The sequence below is a fragment of the Antennarius striatus genome, chromosome 19 (assembly GCF_040054535.1).
Source record: "Antennarius striatus isolate MH-2024 chromosome 19, ASM4005453v1, whole genome shotgun sequence".
Classification (NCBI taxonomy): domain Eukaryota; kingdom Metazoa; phylum Chordata; class Actinopteri; order Lophiiformes; family Antennariidae; genus Antennarius; species Antennarius striatus.
Genome location: NC_090794.1, coordinates 5,385,001 through 5,399,263, shown reverse-complemented (window position 1 = coordinate 5,399,263; position 14,263 = coordinate 5,385,001). Strand labels below are relative to the sequence as shown.

Below are 14,263 nucleotides of genomic sequence, written 5' to 3'. Positions count from 1 at the left end.
AGTTTGACAGAGTTTTGATAAATTGCTCAGCAAAGGCACCATTAATTTAATGTACCATTAATTTTTTTATAAAATGTATTTAATAGTTCACTCATTCAAGTTTCTTTTTCATTATTTCTAATTGCCTGATTTTAAATTTGTATTACTTTATTATTTTCTTTTGTAGTGTTTCCATTCATCTCTACTTTCCTTGAGCATAAATCGAAGTGGGAAAAAATGCCTGTTAGCTTTTTTTTTTTTCTCGCTTTGGTTGAACAGACGCTTTCGAAAGAAAACTGAGAAGAGGCTCAGCTGGCCACATAAAAATGAACAGATGGATGGACGGATGAATGAACAGATGGATGGCTACCACAACATCATGATGTAGCCCTGCTCAGGCACACCGGTTGTGGCTCACGGGGGCTATCATGCATGGGTCTAAGGCCTGTACACCCCCTGTGATGCATTCAGCCATGCAGGCGCCACACCTCCATATGCACTCAAAACATTGCTGCTGTCAAAAGACACACAGACCTCAGCTCTGCTGAACCAGAAGCTTGTATATGATCTCGTCTTGTTGCCTTGTTGATTTGGAAACACCAGTAGCCTTCCCATCGCTAAGCAGCAGCTTCACTCACCGTCTTCCAGCAGTTGTTTTGAGTGGACAAAGAGATGGACAGCTTCCCCAGCCAAACAACACCAACAATCCCAAGATGACCCCTCCATGACTGACAGCTCTTTAGCTAATCATGGCAGTGTCCTGCCTCCAACCTCCACCCCCAATGTAGAAATCACAGTAGCCCAGATGGGTGGGGACATAAAAACAGGAAGTGATGTAAGGGCAGGGAGAGGATACTTTTCATTAACAGGAAGAACATACCAAGTCTAGAACAGAGATAGCTGGGACAGCATTCTGCTGCTGAAGAAGAAGAAAAGAATAGAGAGTGAGAGGGGGAGGGGGGCAACAGGGATAGAGGGAGGTAAAGAAAGATACCCAAACACTGAAAAGGAAGGTGCGGAGATATCCGTAAAAAATTAAGTTAGCAAATGAGTAGGGGAGGTCTGAGGGGGAGGGAGAAACTGGGGAGCAAACACAATACAAATAAGAGGGAAATACTGTAGAGGACAAACAGTTAAGTGAAAACATTTGTTTAGGTTTATCATTTCTTTTAATTCTGGTAGCTCTTTGACCCCACTTTTTTCATCCATGCTGTATTTTCTTTTCCACTGCATCAACCAAGTTATGGTTCAAATTCCCTTTTTTTGGGTGGGGAAGGGGGGGGGGGGGCTTTGTTGAACAAAGGATTTTGGGCCACATATATGATAACATATAATCTATGCCACATACATATAATCTAATCTGGCTTTGCGTTTTCTCATAACCACAAAATACAAAGGCCACAAAACCAATCCAAAAACTTCATTAGCAGAAAAAAAATACCAAAGCCAACAAATCAACCAATTCACAATCATCCATATAGGATCAACACCTTCGAGCCACGACCATCAAGCATGTACCACACATACAACTGCATCCACTCATATGCTACCACACCAAGACATACAAAGATATTAAGAGGATACTGCTGCACAAATTTGCTCAAACAGATGACGCTCGTGATGACAGATATCACTGAGTGGAGACGCTCTAAAGCTTCCACACTTTCCAAGATTTCTACAGTAGATGTGATACTGTAAAGACAAAGTTTAATTCACAACACAAAGTATTACTATCAACTATTGTCTTCCAACTCCACTGCATCCACTCAGAATGCAGAGAACCTTATTGAGATGAGGGACGATGAGGTTATAGTTGGTGTTTGTCATGTAAAGGCAGCACACATGCTGCCTTTACATAAGAAATCAGGGCAGCAGGATACACTGCTGGATGTAAGTCAACTCCTATCATATTTTGTGAAGCATATGTTGCGAGGGCAGGAAACCAAAAACTACACATAAATCATGACATTTTCAACATCTTGTCGGTGCAAAAAAAAAAAAAAAATCAGGGAAAAAAAACAACAAAAAAACGCATCCACCCCTCCAGCCAATCAGCTTAATATCAGCAGCTTAGCATGGCGAAGCGATGACAGAAGCATGTTGCAGATGCACATTGCAGGACATTCAGAGTGGCGGCGACCCCACTGAAGAATTGATCTCTTCTAGCATTAGGTGCATATTTCAGAATGATTTCCTGTGGCTTCCCTTCTCTCGTGTTCTTAAGTAAAGTATGATGGAAAAATACAAGTTGGAATGTTTTGTTTCTGCCAAAACAGCCTGTGCACGTGATATGATTTATTTTATGCATTTCACTGCGTCTTTGCAGTTACACATAATTTTTCTCTTGGTTTCTAAGCCTCATCATCTTCTTCTACGTTTCTAACCTCATCCACCCTTACTACTCTCCAACTTTTCTAAACTTTCCTGCCACTACCCAAGTCCCCCCGTCTCACCCTGGCTCTCTTTTCTGCCTCCAATCTCTGCATGATCATCATGGTGTCCACGTCCTCGTCATCCTCCTCCTCTTCATCTTCGTCGCTCTGCTTGGACTCCTGCAATCGTTTCTGGAACTGCCACTCCAGCATCAGCTTCCTGAGGCGGTCACTTTCTTCCGCTGTTCGTTCTGGTTTAGCCTGTAAAATTATATGTGCTGAGAAACCTGCATCACGTTTCATTGGCTTTTAGTAAATCTGGCTTTGTGTAACGTCCTTCCTAACAAAACCAAAAATGTGTCCCTTTAGACGGCGCTTGAGCGTGTCTACCTGCAGCTCCTGGATCTCCTTGTCCAGCAGGTCCACAATGTGGAGCTGCTGCTGTTTCTCCGCCTTTTCACGCGCGTCACGTTTCCAGGGGTCTGGAGACAGACTGTCGCTGGACGTTAACTCCTCCTTACTGATGATATACTGCAGGTCCCGCCTCTCTATGGTACGTGGCTGCTGCTGTGGCAATAGCTCCCTGATCACAGTGTCCATGCCTACAATTACAGCATTTATTATGTAACTTTAGTTTGCATGTACAAAATGATCTGAAACTTTACCAAAATAAAAAGTTTGACACGTTACCAGCAGGGTTGGAAGCACTGGCAGGGGGAGGAACAGCTGACCGTGGAAGGCTAGCTAGTTTTTCCGGTCTGGATGGAGGAGGTGGGGCCTGAGACTGTGGGGGGAGGTAGGGCTGAGGTGGGACCACAGAGGGAAGAGGGGCCTGATGGTGCGGAGGAGGCATCGACCCTCCATTGTTGTGTGGCTGGACGGGCATGACTGGGTTGGCCCGGATCTGACCCAGCTTCCTCTCCTGCTCTCTCCTCTTCCTTTCCCTAGATATCAGAATTACAAAAGAAAACCCTACTTAACAGGTTTTCATGCCAACTTGTGGAAAAGTGAGGCAGGTACATCAGGGAAGAAAACGGTTGATCCATGATTTTTAGTTAGATTTTTCTTTCTGTAACACTGTCAGAAGCCTGATTATAGTCAGGTATGATAGCAATAGGTCCATTAGGATTCGATAGATAATCAGATTCTGAATATGCATTTAACTTCAATGAAAAAAGATTGTTGAGATTTATTGGATTAGCAATTACAAATATTAGCAATTACAAATAAACACATCTTACAATTACTGTAAAACATCAAAGTTACAAATAGAGTCTCACGCTTTTTTGCTTAACCTGAGTGCAATATTGTTATGCATCAAAACCATGATTTTAGCAAGATGGTACTTTGTTTACCACCTCATATTTGTTCACTTATTCACCTGATTGAAATTTTTAATGTTCGTTTTTCTTATTTTTGTAACTGAATCAAAAGAAAATAGAAACCCCACCTCTCCTCCTCCAGTCGAGCTTTCTCCTTCTCATACCAGCGTTGTTGTTCCTCCCGTTTCTTGCGGTCAGCAGCCTGCTGGGCCATTATGGGAGTGACAGCAGCAGGAGGTGGAGGGAGTGGCAGGTCGGCTTGGGGGTCATAAGGGTCGTAGGCATCAGGGTAGGTGGCTGGGGGTGGGGGTGGAGGCGGAGGCAGGTCGGAGCGGGATGGCGTCTGAGCTGAATGTGGTGGAACAGAGTGAGGGGCGTTGGGTGTCTTCCATCTCCCCGGCCCAGTCTTCTGGTTCTGGGTCTTGTTGGAAGAGGATGAGGAGGCAGAGAAGTTGAGGTGCTCCTGGCTGGATGTGGATGACTCCAAAGAGGAGGACACCTGTGGGGCCCAGTGTTCAGGACCCCCAACACCTTTCAAAGAAACACCCAGACATCCAATTTTAATTGACAGAGGTCTATTAATCAATGTAAAACTAAATTATTAATTTTACAGAGGTCTAATTTTACAGAACTGAAAGTGTCTGGTCTTCTTACCTGGCAGACCTCTCTGGAAGTCAAGTTCTCTATGTTGGTAGTCCAGTTCTCGATGATGGTAGTCCTGCTGGTAGTGAGGCTGCATGCGCTCCTCTGGCCTCATACCTCCTGGTGGTGGGTATAGATCCTCCTGGGAGTGGTTTACCCTCTGGAAAGAGATAAAAACATCATAAAAAATAGCAAGAGTAGGAGAACAGACAAACTTTAAAAAGGTAGTTTCAAGGCTACTCCACCTGCATGCTGTTGTGGATGTTGTTGACCACAGGGAGCCGTTCTCTGTCTTCCATACCCTGCCAGTGCTGTGGGGGTACCTGACCAGAACCAACAACCCGATCTTGGGTCTTCGAGGCCGGATTGGTGAAGTACTCCCTGGGGTAGGTCTGGGTTGGGATGGGGTAGGCCTCTGGACGGGGAGGGGAGGGCTCATCCTGATGGATGAATCCACATATTACTAGTTGATTAAAAAAACGTTTGAAACAACATCCAAGGGATGATCTGGTCCAAGCTGTATCCACTCATCACTGTTCTAAATACTGGGTGATTTGTATCAATCTAGTACTGTCTGGTCTGCGGTAACATTCCATATAAAGATGCCGCTAGCATTTATCATATGGTGACTCACATCTGCACACAGATTGCCGGTTGAGACGGAAGTGATTTTTGTGCCAGGTCCTCCTGGATACACTGCTTTGCCAGCCGGACTCTGGCCCTGATCTGAGGATGGAGCAGGAGGGAGTTTAAATAAATGAAGTGCATTCAAGGAAAAATAAATGTACAATAAGCTACAACTTATTAGAGTTGAATTTAGGAGTTGAATTCTCAGCAAAATGATAGTATCAATAGTTGTACCTTTTCTATATCAGGGTGACTCCACCTTAAATGGATTATTATTATAAATAATAATAGTGCAGTTTTACTTTTCTTTCCATTAATTCCATCATTACCCTTGCCAAGTCTACATCAAGCAACATATTTACCACAGATTCCATTTAATCTTGTAATTTACAGTGGAAATTATGTAGAGCTCCTCTGGTGTTACATTACTGAGAGTGTTACTAAACTGCTTTCAAAACCCCATCATTGGAATGAATGAAACTGATTGAAAAGGATTCAAAATCTGAATCAGTGCTCCCACAAACACCAGGGGGTCGCGTGTGACCCAGAGGAACATGCATGAAGAAACTGTTTGCTTTTTTTTTTTTTACTGTCGTACTTGAATACAGTGTGATTTCACAGTACAGTAGGTGGCAATGGCACTTTCACATCTACATAGTGCGCGCGCACACGCGCACGCGCACACGCACACACACACACACACACACAAAGTAGGGCAGCTTACTGGCAACATTAGGGCTGGAGCGATGGTCAGCTCGGTTCTTGAGGAGCCGATCTTCGCCGCTCATCTTCTTTGGTTCAGAGTAAGAATCCCAGCCGGCCTGCGGGCTCTCCGGAGAGCCGTTCTGCACAGAGTTGTTGTACAGCTCGAACCCTTCGCTCTTTGGTCGCAGCTTCCCATTCTTGTCACGACCTCGGTCTGATGCTGCACATAAATAAGGATATAGATAAAATAAGTATTGTAGAAAATGTGGAAAAATCTCATGCAAATGAGATATTTGTATTTCTCTTTTTAAGTAAATTAGTTGGATTAAGCACTTTTATGAGGAAATAATGATAGTCATTATTGATTAAAAATGGTCTTGCTGATAACAAACATGGGCCGACCTAAGTGAACCGTTTTCTCTCCCATGTGTTTATCATGCTTTGCCTCAGTACAATTACACCAGGCTGTGAGAATTAACACCAGCTTCCTACCTATTTGGTTTGCCAAAGTATGACCAACCTGCTGTGGAACAACACTGTGGTTGAGGGAATTTGGGAGGAACACCCATTTAGCGTCATTCTGGACCACAGACTAGCCCAACCAGAAGACTGGGTCACATTCCAGCACACAAAGACCACCACTCAGCCTGTAATCTGTGTGTGCGTGCTGCTCATCTCACACAGGCACACACTTATCTGGCTCTGGTCACAAACACTTTTTTTCTCCGCTACACTACAGAACAGACAAACTGGACACGGCAATCAATGCTTCTCTTTAGTAACACCAGATTACTTGTAGCTTCTTCTAGTCATTACTGTTCTGTGACAGAGGAAAAACACAGGAACAAATGCTCTACTGCCTTAAAGCTGTACAAGAAGTTTTATTGTTAATGAATATTTTAATAATTTTGACCAATATTTTACTGGTTATTGTGTTAATTGTATATTAAATTCAGAAATCATTAGATTGATAGTATATTAAATGTATTAAAAAATATTGGAAATCCAAGTTGTTTTCTTCAACTAACATCTGAAAACCAGAAACAATTTAAACTAAGAGATGGAGGATATTTTTGCTTGGATTAATGCAAATCTTGTCTTTATTCCTGAATTAAGGAATAATAATAAAAAAATTAAAAAAACAGATACCAGAACTGGAGCAGTTAAGCTCACCTCTGGGCATCATGGGACTGGGCTGGTTGAGAAGTGTAGCCAGTCCGTGGTAAATTGCTCCCTGCTTGGCAACCTCCAGAGTCACAACAGAGCCCGTCCTCGTCATCAGCTCCGCCGCCCTGAGTGCCAAGAGGGTGAGGAAGGAGTCCATTAGGATGTACATATACACACACCTACATTAAGTTACATACAGCATACAGTTACATTGAAGTTAAGGTGTTTTTGTTCTTGCTCATCTGAACTACAGCTTTCAGGCCAGAAGGTGTTATGTCACTGGTCTTTTTGACATTTCACAAATTCACTTTCACAAAACAGAATAGATTACTTTCACCAGCAGAAACTATAATGTAATTTCTGCATTTCAACTTAAAAAGGAAGAAAATATGGTATGATTAAACATGTTTGATAATTTCCTGCTGTTTGAGCCATTGTTTCAGCTTTACTAGGAATGCACTACAATCTTTCAGTCGTTGTGGGACATAAAGTTCCTAACTACATTATGAACCAAAGGAAACAGGGATTATAGCCGTCACTGCCAGAGACTCACTTCAATTAAATGTGGGCACAATCCTGCTGTGTCAAACACACACACACACACACACACACACACACACACACACACACACACACACACCTTGGACACTGTAACGGACACATGTGCACAGGGCTTTAAGCAAGTACAGTACTATAAATAGCTGAAGGGCACATCACATAAAGTAATGAGCGGTGTGTTCGATTGGGTGGAACTCCAGGAATGCAGCATAAACTGTTGGATGACGTGCAGGGAACATGCTCGAAATCCACATTACGAAATATCACGCAAACTTATACTAGACCTAAAGGCTGCAAATCACACTTTATCTTAAACCTGCGGGGAGGAACCCGGAGGAGGAGGACGAGGGATGATCACAGGATGATACCATCCAGGCACTCACAGAAAAATGATCTGATTAACTCTGGGAAATGGCCTGATATGGTGAACCCCTCCCACCTGTTACTCGCAAGCTAAAGGCATTTAGCAATTGATTCGTAAATCCAGTTTGACCTGGTGCAGAGGAACAGTCAGCACCAACCCCTGAACATCAAGTCTGTACATGCTGAGGCAGAGGAATTAGTATTTAATCCGAGGCGTTAGCCACCCAATAATTCATTTCAGTTTGCCAAACGCACACGCCCTCTTTTTCTGCTACTTTTGGGTGTTTCAGACTTGTTAAGATTCTTCTACAGGGACCAATCAGATGCAAAAACATCAGAACAACAGTTCTATTGGAGTTTCATCACCGCTTACCCATAAATTTATAAATACACTGCACTGAACACATAAAAAGAACAATATCATGTGCAGCCACATTTTTCTCCCGTGTTTACTAGAAGATTGGATGGCATGACGGTTTAATTATAGATTATATTAGTCATCAGGAACCATTTCAAAGTTGCAAAAGGAAATGTTGTATCCTAATATTTAGTAATTTCCATTAGCTGAAGCATTCAAATGTCTTTTGCAGCAGGAAAAAAAAAAGTATTTGGGAACATCTGCCCTGATTGGATCGCTGCGTTTACCTCTCTTGCGATAAGCCCACCAGACTCCGCCCATCCACGCTCAACAGCTGGTCACCAGCAGCCAAACGGCCATCCTGCAAAAGCACAAACATTCAGTGTCTATATTTTCTCGTGATTTTGTTCCACGTTTCTGCTCTCCGCATGTTGACTGACCACATCAGCGGCTCCTCCTTTGACGACAGACTTGATGTAGATTCCCAGCTTCTCCTGACCAGCACCCTGCAGAGATAGACACGCTTTCAGCCAAAGGAGTAAATAATGACACACATTTTAATATGACCTTTGTGACATTATAGCAACATCTTAAACGCTTCCAGTTATGTTTTGTTAAACTAAAACATTTCACCCATCAGTGATTTATCTCTCAAAATACAATCCACCCATACCTCAAGGAGAATTTTTCTTTATATGTTCTATAGGAATCAGCCTGACATTTATTTTACTCTCTAATATTTACTTTCACAGTTTTACTTAACCATGCCGAAAACGAACAGCAAAAGTCAAGATTATAAACTGGAGCAGAAATACATCCACACAAAGCAGAACTTCTTTTCTCACTAAATGTGACTGTGGTTTATATTTCAGCTAAACTCCAGCATGTTATCAGACACATCATATGTTTTCTTTACTTTGACTTCCTCACTCTTTAGGAATGAGCCACAGCAGAGGCAGGAAAATATGTCTTTATAGTGGCATTCCACAGAGCTAAATATCAGCCTCATAATGATGAACTAAAAAACTAACTACTACCTAAAATCCAAAGACCAAGTGTGTGTCAACATCTTCCAAAGCAAAGACCAGGGGTGATCTTAGATTAGTAGCTTGGGCTATTTGTAAGTAGAGCTTACTCTACAACTTCAACCACATTAACTGGAAGACTTTTTAACATCACATAGAGTAGTTTAATACATGATCAAATGGAAATAAATTAAAATAAAGCATCTATTTATTTAACAAATTAATTCATGTCATATTTTTGCCGGTGCTTCATAGATGTATATAACAATAACTAGTAATACAAAAGAAGTACTCAAATAATTTGACCTGGATGTGATGACCATTGAATTAAATTAAACGCACAGTAACTGTTTCTTCTGCTAATGATGCTTGTATGTTATGATACGATGAGTCCCACAGCTACTGTGAAGTGAATGAAATGCTTTTTAGCCTGAGGTAACTGCTGTTCCATCTACTCATATATGAAAATTTTTCAGTTCGTTACAGTCTGTCTCTAATTGCCTAATTTGATAAGTAAATAACAAGTCTGTGGGTTTTTTTTTTTTTAATGAAACACTCACATGATCAGAGTTTTTCCTTTTATAACTGAATTTTGATTACAATTTTCATTCATTCGCAGTGACTGAATATTTTTTGAGACTGAATTTTTCTTGAGCGGAAAATCCAATTTAAAAATACTAGTGAAAATTAAATTTTAAAGAGTTAGACGTACACTTTAGTGACAATTTATTGTTGGTGGGTATTTTATATTCTCAACTATTCCATCAATCATACACACACACACACACACAAACACACAGCTGACTTCACGCTTGTTTGATGAGGACTGGTTTACTGATGACTTCCTGCAGCCTGAAACAACTCTTGAATATGCAAAGAAAAAATTGGGCTCAAATACACTGATCAATATATCATACAAAAAAATACAATGAGCTTTGTGGTGTCGTGTAATCAAAAGGAAACAAATGTCTTCCTGGACTTTCACTTTGCTGCTCATATTTCATCCGATTTTTTTTTTTTTTAACTTTGGGTGAAACGGTTTTACTGTTCAAAGAACAGTTACTCCTTTGTTGGCAGGGAAACTCAAGAGTTCTCATCCATTTTCTATTTAATCACTTCCTATGTCCTCCATCATTCATACACAGAACTCTGTCCATGTTTCTATAGTTACCATAGGAGAAACATATATATTTGATAATGAAGCTGGGTTCATGCAGGCATGAACTTCCTGTAACAGAAGAAAAATGAATCATGCTGACTATTTTAGACTGCTGTACATGGCAGTGCAATATAGACTCTGTTTCAGATGGAGTCATTGCTTCATTCCCTTCAACTTAATTAGACTCCACAGACACTAGAGGGAATTCCCTGACTTGCCTGAGGGTGTTCAGATGGACTTTTAGGATGTTTTAAGGAGCCCCAGAGAGAATTCATAAAGAATTTTGAGCCAAAGTGTGATGGATGAGTAAAAACATGGACAAGCCTGCTACACTGGTTAGAGTTAATTTGATTTTGTAAAGTTTGGCTACAATGTTGGTTCCAACAAAAAGCTTCAGTTCAAATTCTTAGGAATCGATTTATTAGTGAGGCATACAATGGACGAGTTCAATACAGTAAGGAGGTTCAGCAGCTGCAATGTGTTGAAGTCGGAGTGACTGTTAACATTGTGGCATTTTTCTAGAAAAACTCATCCTACCGGATGATGGCTGATGAAGTGAAAAGTAAAAAGAACTAGGGTTCAGCAACTGCTTTCTTCTGTTGATGTTGAAACACAAACTGGGGCACTTTATTAAAACAGAATGATAGAGCAAATCATACAGCATGATTACCAGCATAATGACTCGAGTATGACCTAAAACTTATATAAATCTAACAGCCGGCTTCATACAGAAACACAACGAGCAAAACATAATTCTCTACATGTAAAATCTAATAATTCTAGCATGTGAATACAGAACAGGTCATACAGGCAAACTGTGAAGCCATAGGCATGTTGAAACGTGTGCACACATAGCAGGTGGGCTGCAAGAGCAAAGCAGTAAAAAAAAGCAGGTGCTCTGGTGTTCAAGTGAACCCAGACGCGTTGCTCGTTGTTAACATCATCAAAAGAAAGACGCACCTTGTATTAAGAATTCATGTCAACTAACCCAATCCAAGAGAGAAATCTACTGCAAATGTGTTCTGTTTATACAGATACGTCATCTCTCCAAGAACGGCCGAAAAGCTGAGTGCTCTATCATCATTATAATGGATGGTTCTGGTTCTTTAAAGGAGTTGCCACAGCATATCAACCAGGAATGAAAGCTTCCAGGGCCTACACAGAGAATGCCCTGAAGGGGCCGGGTGCTTTAAATGTTCTTAATCAAAGTTCCATAAATTTTATTAACAAACCAGCAACGGCAGTTACACTTAACTCCTTTTTTCTTTTTTAAATATAAACCCTGGCATTCTGTCAGGTCTTTAAACGCTCGCAATCAAATCCTGGTAGCAGCTGAATTGTATTTGGACAGACGTTTGTTGCTGAAATCAACATGCTCATAACTAACTTCTGTAAAGTACGCCTAGCTGGCTTTACTCTCTTTAGTCTCCCTGTAACCAAAATTTTTTTAAAGCAGTGCTGCAACTTTGTTTGCAATATTCACTAATCAGACAATTACTTTTGTCTTTGAGTGAGGTGAGTTTCACTTCTAACCCCGATGACGCCACCGCTTTTGAACAACTCTGACATTGCTCTGTGAGCTCCTGGACGCACAGATGGATTCTTCCACACACCTTGTAAACAACTCTTGTTGAAAGCTGTACAGGAATACAGGAAGGTGTGTGTGTGTGTGTGTGTGTGTGTGTGTGTGTGTGTGTGTGTGTGTGTGTGTGTGTGTGTGTGTGTGTGTGTTGTGTGTGTGTGTGTGTGCGTGTGTGCGTGGTACATCCTCCTATTGTCTCAGTCCTCACAGTGGGTAGCTGCCTCATAGCATTGTTTCATTAGTTCCATTCAGTAAGGTACCAAACAACACAAAAATAAAAACTTCACACACACTGCAGACACAAATGGATCAAATGCAGGCTTTTGAGTCCAGACAGGTTGTTCAAGTCATTCTTATCTTGGTACAACAAACAAAGACTGTTATTCCTACTAGCAAATGCATAAACAACACAAAACTTAGAAGAATTTCAGCAATTTCAAACCACAGTACTAAAAACGGAGCATGATGACACAAACCCTTTACAAAAGCTGGTCTTGGTGAGTTAAATATTTACATATATGTAATTATCATAAGCTCTATCCCATGACTAAAGTAGAAAAACAAGTAAATGTTGTCTCTGAATGAATTTTGTTGCTTATTAGAAATATCTGCATATCTGAGAGTAGATGAATGACGCTCACTCCAAGTCTGTTTTTTACTGCACTGAAACGTGAGCAAATACACACACCCAGCAGTTTCAGGAGAAGGAGATTCCTAGTGGTGTGGAGTTAAGTGAAGGGGACTCAGGAGGGCAAGATACAGGTAAGACTTTAACCATCGTCATCCAGTGAAAAATAAGCTTAAAATTTTTCTGATACTGATGAACCACAATTTCTGCTGCTAATGGGGTTTTTTTTACTCCAAAGAAAAAATAATGATGTTAATTATCATGAACATTACCTCAAAGATGCTATAAATAACACAATTAACAAACGTATCCTGACTCAATACTTTACCCAAAATCTGTGTTTTTTCTCCCCCCCCCCTCAATTGTGTACTTTAGTGTAACCATTAGCAGAAAGACACCAAAAGCAAACACAAGAGGAAGCAGAACACCGGCAGCTTTACGACACACCATCCACAAAGAAAAGTATTTAACATGAAGACTCAATCTATTCTGGTCCTTAAAAAAAGAATGAAAGGAAGAAGCACACTCTTTATCTCCTTAAACTACAAGCAAACACACACATTTCAAATGATTTAGTACAGCTTGTTCACAAACAAAACCTAACACAACAGTTGCCGTTTCATTCACACAAAATTATTTTATCGTTGTCAGGCAGACACAAACAAAAGCACGGTCATTAAACCACTGTTACCTGGTCTTTCCTGCCCACCACAGAAAACCACATGTTGTAGCCGCTCGTCAGCGTTTTCCAAACCAGTCTACACTGGGATGTCCAGACACACACACCACCGTTTTTTTCCCGAACAGAGGACTTCAACCTGCTAACATGCACCAACAAGTCTAAAACCTCCTAATCACAGCTCCAAGGTGTAATCCATCCAAGCAATCGCAATTTATGTGGGACAAAATAGATGTCTGAGTAGGAACTCAGTGCGGATCATTTTGAAAAGTTTGAAATATAACAAATGGAGCTCCAGAAATTCCAAAACATATTGTTAAAAAGATTCAGGGAAATTCTTCAAATGCTCCCAAGTGCTGTAAAAATCCCTGATTTCAGTGTGCTTGTTAAGAAACAGTGATTCCAGGCAGAGGTCCGGAGGTGAAGTGTCAGTGGGACACCGGCTGCTCAGACTGAGGTGGAGAACTGCTGCAGCCCAGCAGCCTACTACCACACACACACACACACACACACACACACAGACACACACACACAGTTATATAACAGGACAGCGCTCAGCCCAGCCCAGAAAAATTCAAGCAGCTGTTTTACAAAATTCGACCTGCCTTCCCTATCCCACACACACATCTCTGCCTACTGTCCTCCTGATTTGTTCACACAACTTTAAAAAAAAAAAAAGTAGCAAGGAGGTTTCCTCAGTAAGTCCTTCCTTCCCATTCTTCCTCTGCTCACACAGTCTGCACACAGCCACACAGGAAAGTTCTCCCCTTAAGCAGGAAATCCACTACACTTACTATAAAGACCCTCATCTTGCACCGACAGATATATCATTGGTTTTTATCGACCTCCTAGACTCACATAAACTTCTTACTTGCAAAGAAAGAAATATAAAGAGGACATACAAATATCTTTTATCAACATATATTTATATCTTCCAGTCATTTTAATTGGGAATAAAAATGTAGGACAATAGAAAACTAAGCTAAACATTAAAGCATTAATTGGTTAGGTATGATTACCTCAAATATCAGGGTCTAGCAGTACTGGTTTTCACCAGCAGATGGCACTACTATGCAAACTTCTTATCTTGTTTCAAT

The 14,263-nt window shown here is 41.1% G+C and overlaps 1 protein-coding gene across 14 annotated transcripts in view; it reads right to left on the bottom strand.

Annotated features, from left to right (window-relative positions):
• afdna (afadin, adherens junction formation factor a) overlaps window positions 1–14,263 on the bottom strand; it is a 67,333-nt gene that overhangs the window by 9,316 nt on the left and 43,754 nt on the right. For all 14 annotated transcript variants that reach the window (XR_011038994.1, XM_068343226.1, XM_068343232.1 and 11 more), the window contains 11 exons: window positions 8,534–8,599; window positions 8,381–8,454; window positions 6,821–6,939; window positions 5,667–5,867; window positions 4,950–5,041; window positions 4,561–4,755; window positions 4,328–4,475; window positions 3,802–4,204; window positions 3,042–3,295; window positions 2,742–2,953; window positions 2,433–2,612 (listed from right to left, as the gene is read on the bottom strand). Coding sequence is in view for 13 of the 14 variants with exons in the window: in XM_068343226.1 (XP_068199327.1) it covers window positions 2,433–2,612; window positions 2,742–2,953; window positions 3,042–3,295; window positions 3,802–4,204; window positions 4,328–4,475; window positions 4,561–4,755; window positions 4,950–5,041; window positions 5,667–5,867; window positions 6,821–6,939; window positions 8,381–8,454; window positions 8,534–8,599 (1,944 nt within the window). In the remaining variant the exon portion in view is untranslated. The remainder of the gene's footprint in view (window positions 1–2,432; window positions 2,613–2,741; window positions 2,954–3,041; window positions 3,296–3,801; window positions 4,205–4,327; window positions 4,476–4,560; window positions 4,756–4,949; window positions 5,042–5,666; window positions 5,868–6,820; window positions 6,940–8,380; window positions 8,455–8,533; window positions 8,600–14,263) is intronic.